Raw genomic sequence first — 6,843 nt, 5'->3', positions numbered from 1 at the left:
AACTTGAAAATTCACCTTCAAGACGCATGCGCCACCCCTAAATTGTTAATACGATAAGTGATAGAATTTAAGTAAAGTAAATAATATTAAAATTTCAGTCTGTGTGACCTGTAGTCAAAGACGGTGAATAAATAAATATATAAATCTTAATATTTTTGGCTCATACTTTGCGGTTTCTCTTCTAATATGAATTGAATTCATAAGAGCACACGAATTTTTGGTTTTGAGAACTTTTGGGAAATAAGCCGCACCCTAGTGTCTATGCGCAAAAAAATCACTAAAAGGTAATGCGAAATTGAAAATTCTACAGGCTATTTTTATATTTTTTTTACGTTCATATTATTCTCAGTGTATGAGAAAATCAGAACAGGCCCTTTGCAAATCAATGCACTTATGACTTGACACAAAAACATCATCCTCTGATTGCCTGTAGAACAACAGAAGTGTTGCCAAAATGAATTACCAATTGAAAGATGAATATTTTTTATGTTTCTCAGTATGTTGAAGTTTATGCGCTACAATCTTTACATAAGGAAAGTATTGATAGGCTCAATTATTACCAATGCATGCTTTGTTGCCTAATTCCAATGCATTAATTAGTTGTGTTCGATTTTTTCAATGAATTTAAATTGAGAATAAAAAATACACCGCAATTGAATATGGTTTTCTGGCAACCTATTCCCGTAATAAAAAGTGATTGCCGAGGAAAGCAAAGTGCATTAATTTTAATTTGTGATTTAAAGCATGAAAATTCAGTATTTTCGAGTGCTTTTTAGACAAATCGAAAGTTTAATAGTGCATGAGTGATCTGTGCGTAGCTTTTGTGACAAATTGGTACTGGAGTGGAGAATTGGACCTTTCAAAGTGGTGAGTTTTTCTTAAGCTATTATTGTGTTGTTTTATTCGGCAGCTCACGAATGACGATAATTTCGTCAGCATTTATTTCATTCAATGATAAAACCCATGTTATATCATATTTTTGTGAAAGATGAGGTTTACATGGAAGATTATAGTTCAAGGAATATATTGAGTACATTGAAGGTAACTCTTGTTCCGTAGATAAATTTTAACAAGGACGATAATTTAGTGCTGCCGAAAATACCCTCAGGGTGCCGAAGCTATCATTTATCCTATTTAACATTTTTTTCAACCATTCACCTCGAGATGGCTGCCCATAAACGGTCATAGTGGAGAGATAAAAACATTCAAGCAGTGTATGAACCGTTGGCAGCGCAACGCTTGATGGTATTGATGCTGCTGCTGCTTTGTGTTTAGGTTGACTTGCAGAATCGATGAACTGCGGCAAATTGTGATCACAATTCCCAAGCCTGCCCCCTATATTCAAAAGTTTCTCAGAAAATAACAATTGTTGAAAAATTCCGCAACAGTTCAATGCAAGGTTCTATTGAATCTTGTAAGAAATGTAACCCTAGTGTAAACTACCAACCTTCGACGATGACCACAGAATTTCGAGACTTACTTCCCGACGACTTCCCGGAATCACAGACCCAACGATAACTGGGGTATTTCCGATCGCAGCACAAAAGCGAACTAGCTCGTTTGCTTGCTGTAACTAAACTCAATTGGTTGCCTGCCCGACAGCACCAGCTTCCTAATAGATTTACAATCGGACACCCAGATTCCCCTGATTTTAAATTAGGTTTAATTCAATTCTTAATATTTTTTTCAAAAACTTTCATACAATAAGTTCAATTGGTATTAAACGTCTTCACTATCTGTTAATTCTACATCAACTTCATCATCTTCATCGCCTACATCTACTAATTGGCACTATTGCTTCATACGATCTGCTGCATAAACTGTTGTTCTGAGTCGGTTCGATCTACGCACTCCTGGGAGATCTTCTATGTAGCTCGTAACGATCGTTGTCCAACACAGTTTTCACCACATACGGGCCTTTGTATCTGGCTTCAAGTTTACGACTATGGCCCATCGCGGTAAGGTCTCGCTCCACTAATACCATATCACCGAGCTCATAGGTGTTTGAAGGCTTACGTCGCATGTCGAAATACTACTTCTCATTACACTGCCTTCTCTCGATGGCTGTCATTGCATGCTATTTCCGCTCCTGTGGATTCTCCAATACATTGTTCACCTCGTCGTGTAGCGCCATAACAATGGTGTTCTGATGAATATCTCGTGGCTTTTAGGACAACGCCAATGCACTAGGCGACAAATTAGTAGTCGAGTTTGGCATATTGTTAACCGACCACTGAATCTTCGGCACTTGCTCATCCCATCGCATGTTGTGCTCTCCCACCATACGTCGAATCGAATTTAGCACGGTCCGGTTGGCTCTCTCCACTTGACCGTTTGCTCTCGGTGACCCAACAGCTGTCTTTATGTGGGTAATTGCGTTCACCCGACAGTACTCCTCAAAAATCTTGGCAGTGAATGCTGTGCCTCTATCCGTTACAATGCGACTTGGTGTACCAAACATAGCTGTCACATCCCCCAACAAATTTAAAACTGGTCCAGTCTTAGTCGAACGCACAGCTCGGATAACCACAAATTTAGAAAATCCGCAGATTAAAAGCACTACATACGAATTTCCTCGCGCGGATCTGACGAACGGCCCCATGTGATCCATGTGTACTGTACTAAATGGGATAGGTTCTTTCGGCATACAGTGTAAATACCCTTCTGGTCTTCCCCCTTTACTTTTGTGGAACGCACATTGTGGACACGCTTCTATATAAGAGCGAATATACTTGCGCATCTTCGGAAACCAGAATTTCTCACGTAATCGATTCAACACTTTCTCTTCGGCGAAATGACCCATTTCATCATGCTATGTGTGAACCAGTCGCCAACGAACTCGTGTGGGCACTACGAAACACTTCCCGAGCAAAGAAGAATAACAAAATGATAACTAATTCAGTTATCTGGTTATCATTTATTTTGATAACATAATTTGTTATCATTTTGCCTGAGTTAAGAGCCAACATAACAGAAATGATAACAAATAATAGCATGGTAAATATCAAAATGATAACTAATTTCGTTATCACTGAGTTCAAAATGATAACATATTCAGCTATTCATAAAAAGCTTTCCAATAACATATTTTGTTATCATCTTGTTTTTATACATATTGAAGATAACAGAAAATTTTATGCTTCTTCGATAACAAAATCAGTTATCAGTTTGCAATATTATGCACCTAATGATAACAAGATATTCGTGATAATTTTTAATAATGAAAATCATTTGATTGATTTAGAAGATTTATTTTTTTTATTTTCAAAACCATGAATACGTAGACACAAATATTTGTCTAACTCATAATGTCTAATGACAAAGTAACAGGTAACAAAACAATTCAAACAGTCAAGAGTTACACGTTAAAAATTAATGATTAAAAATCGCATCCGCAAATTCGCTGAATCTTGTCTCACTTACGCGTCGAATTCGCGATTACTCGTGTCATCAGCGAGATTCCTGCTTTGGTATGAACTTGGGCAGTATTGGCATCATCCTTCAAGAATACTCGACGGCGATACAGACAAGCTGAGAATAAAAATTAATATTAGATATTAAACTCTAACGATGATCACAATTTACTAACAGATCAGAAAATCGACCCTATCTTTTTCGAGGGGACGCTTTGTTGCTCCTTCGGCATCCTCAGCGGCTCTGATGACGTTGGTTGATTCTGGGAGTTCCGTATGGTCGCTGGCGTTTGAAGGCTTTGATTTTGAACGGCCCGAAGGATTATTAGACCGACGCCCGGTAACTGAACGACCGGTTAAACCCTCCGGCCATAGTCTCATCATGAGAAACTTCATGAATAGATAATCCGTGTCAGCTTCTATTGAAATCAAACGGATGGTCTCAGCGTCCAGAAAATCGCCTTTCACATCTTTGAAAGGAACTTCGGGCTGTGGCAACAGCTTCGATGTCAAGGCTTCCTGAAGCTTTGCGTTGCGTCCAAGCAGTTCCGCATTTTGTTTGAGAAGCTTTTCCTTGGTAGCAGGATCTACAAGAAATCACCATTAAGCATTAAGATAGCATTTTTGCACAAATATTACAAATCTACCTAGAGAATCTTGACGTACTGCTTCTTTATCCATCGTTGCCGTAAGTAGAGACTCATACAAATTCTTGTATTTTTTAGCCTCTTCTGCCATCCCACACGAACATTCTAAAAATAGTCATTAAGTTTTTGTATAAATTTTTACACAAATTATTACCAATTGTATTGCTGCTTTTCGCGATAGGTTCCGATGGTTCTTCCAAATTTACTCCAATTCCGCTGTTTGTTGTTGCATTCTGATCACCGACATTCCAATCCTCGAGCAACTCATCGATGGTTATTCTCCGGCGATATGTTCTAAGCAGCGGCTTCGAAACAGGTTGCGCGGCGATGGATTCGCATGGTGAATCATCATCGGTATCTGAGCCCATATATTTTTCGAAATCTCTATCCTTATTGACTACTAAGTCAGGTCCAGAATCATCGTCCTGCACGTCAATGTCGGATTGAAATTTCACTTTTTTGCTTGCTGGTGTGCTCTTTACGTTAGATTCCTGGAAAAGAACAACAAATCAGGTTAGGTTTCACTCTCCACCGAGTCAATAACAACAGTTCATCGTTAGGTTATGGTCAACAATGATCAGGATGTTTTACCTGCAATTCCGGAAGTTTTTCAACCAGGAATCCAATGTTTTTTGCAGTCGCACTTCGGAGCACACGTTTCTTGGCAGCAGTCAGTCGTTTTCGACCCATTTTTGTTATTTTTTTCCGAATCAGCGGTAAATTTTCACGTGAGGAGGTACAAAACAAAACGTACTTTTGATCGCGGTATAGAATTTCACTTGAACAGATGGTATTAGTGATGCTCATTTCACCCCCGGATGGTCGATTATTTATGTATTCATTGTGAAATTAAATATGAAGTAAAATAATTACAGAATAAAATTCAGTTGAAATAAAGCTTATTTTGACATATAGAAAATTATTGGATGATTTTCTAATGCTTTTAAGAAAGTTCTTCAAATATCTATGCATTGAAATAGGACAATGAAAAAAAAAAAGCAATCCAGTTATTGAATATTGTATTTGTTATAAAAAAAACTACAGTTAACTCTCCATAACTCAATACTCGAGTTAGGGAGGTATCGAGTTACATAACACAAAACCAGTGCAACTGCGATCCAAGGGACCCTCGAGGTAGCCATTAAAACCCGTGTTTACTATGGTTCTCTAACTCGATATCGAGATACCAAATATCGATTAAGGGAGAGTTGACTGTAAATATGCAGTTTGCAGAACACTTAACGCTTTAAGGTGATTTGTTGCATGAATTTGAGAAAAAATCGATTGATGCTACGGAAAGAACATCACTAGACACCATCGGAATAAAAATCAGGAGTAATTTTGAAATAGGTCGTATAAATTTTGCCAGGTGATAACACAGATATGTTTTCTACTTTTATTGTACTACTGTAGTTCTGTTAGTGTTTTCAGTACATTGTTGAATAATTATTATGTAAAATAGTTGAATTTAGTGTTGGTATTCGATAATTGATAAACCAATCATATAAAAGACCAGTCGACTTTGTGAAAAGTTATTCGATGAGCAGTATTTAGGGGTACTCAACATTTTCAATAATTCGATTCATGCAATTAAACTCGATATTCAGATAATTTCCTTTTACTGCAGTATAGAAAATACGTTGAATATGTATTCGGAAGTGGGGCGTTGCATTATCCATCAGGTAAACTATACTGCCCATAACTGCATAACAGTCACATTCGACATTTTTGACAAATTGGAGTTAATACCATGGAGAGTCATCGAATGATAAATACTTTCAATCAACCTAATAAAATCTGTGAGATTGTTCTAGAAAATTCGAAAACAATACCAAGTTGTTTTGTCACATTGTTAATTATAACCGCAAAACAGTCACATGGAGATTACAAATGAGCCTTGTAATGTAATAGTAATGAAATTTTTATCAGAATTATTTTCTGACTATTCCTCTAGTATGCGATATGAGTTGTACAAAATAACAGCCTCAATTAAGCACTTTTGAGTTCCTAGCAATTTATTGAAATTTTAGTTTCCTCCCATACTGCAATAAAATGCACACTTGGTATTTCATTTCCTCAATGCCTACTTTTGTCGAATGTTACAAATATGCAGTTATGGGCAGTATACAGCGCACTCATTTCGATGTTATGTTTACTGTACAGAAACAGTAGCGGATGTCGACGATCGGAAAATTGGAATAAGTTTAGTGCTAAATTCACAATACATTAATTGAAGAAAGAATATATCTTTTTTTATTCTAAACAAATTCAAATCTGTTTTTTTTATTAGTTACAAGGATAATAAAACATGTTACTGAAAAATTACAGAATTTCACATCAGTAAAAACTTAAATAACGAAATGTTGTGATGTTTAAAAAATTAAAATTGGCGAATTTAAGCAACACTATTAATAATTTTGTAAATATAAATAAATCATTGCCCAAAACATGCTCAAATCGATTTTAGATAGCAAAGACAAATTTTTCTTCATTCCGTTTGCTCTGCTTGCTCACAAAAAGAAGGCGTTTATTGTATATTCGCGAGCTACGTACCAAACGGCGAATGCCATCAAAGAATTCTAACAATATGTCTATCATGTAGTCCATTAACAGTCTATCAACATATAATGAACAAATTTGATTTACCTATTGTAGGTAATTTTATATAAGCATTTATAATTGCGCTTCATATACCTTGCCAGGATAAAGTTTTGACGCTTCACACATAGAGTAAACTTTTTCCAGATGGTAGCACCTTATCTTCGTAGATTCAAATAAAAAGG

At 36.5% G+C, this 6,843-nt stretch overlaps 1 protein-coding gene across 1 annotated transcript; it reads right to left on the bottom strand.

Moving 5' to 3' along the window:
- Positions 1-3,293: 3,293 nt before the first annotated feature.
- Positions 3,294-4,750, bottom strand: LOC110679690. Its single transcript, XM_021855264.1, has 5 exons — positions 4,652-4,750; positions 4,215-4,551; positions 4,061-4,165; positions 3,590-4,000; positions 3,294-3,531 (listed from the first exon to the last, which is right to left on the bottom strand). Exons 1-5 carry the CDS (start codon positions 4,748-4,750, stop codon positions 3,416-3,418), a joined length of 1,068 nt encoding a protein of 355 aa, XP_021710956.1. The 3' UTR covers positions 3,294-3,415.
- Positions 4,751-6,843: the final 2,093 nt, after the last annotated feature.

This window comes from Aedes aegypti, chromosome 3 (assembly GCF_002204515.2).
Source record: "Aedes aegypti strain LVP_AGWG chromosome 3, AaegL5.0 Primary Assembly, whole genome shotgun sequence".
In the NCBI taxonomy this organism is placed as follows: Eukaryota; Metazoa; Arthropoda; class Insecta; order Diptera; family Culicidae; genus Aedes; species Aedes aegypti.
Note: the sequence above shows the minus strand (reverse complement) of the source record. Positions and strands in the feature narration are given on the sequence as shown.

Bases quoted from the DNA above. Each gene is read 5' to 3' on its own strand.
- LOC110679690 (XM_021855264.1), bottom strand. From the start codon at position 4,750: ATGGGTCGAAAACGACTGACTGCTGCCAAGAAACGTGTGCTCCGAAGT. The intron at 4,552-4,651 runs GTAAAACATCCT...GTTCTTTTCCAG, and splicing joins AAAAACTTCCGGAATTGCAG to GAATCTAACGTAAAGAGCAC. The intron at 3,532-3,589 runs GTTAGTAAATTG...TTTTATTCTCAG, and splicing joins TAGGGTCGATTTTCTGATCT to CTTGTCTGTATCGCCGTCGA.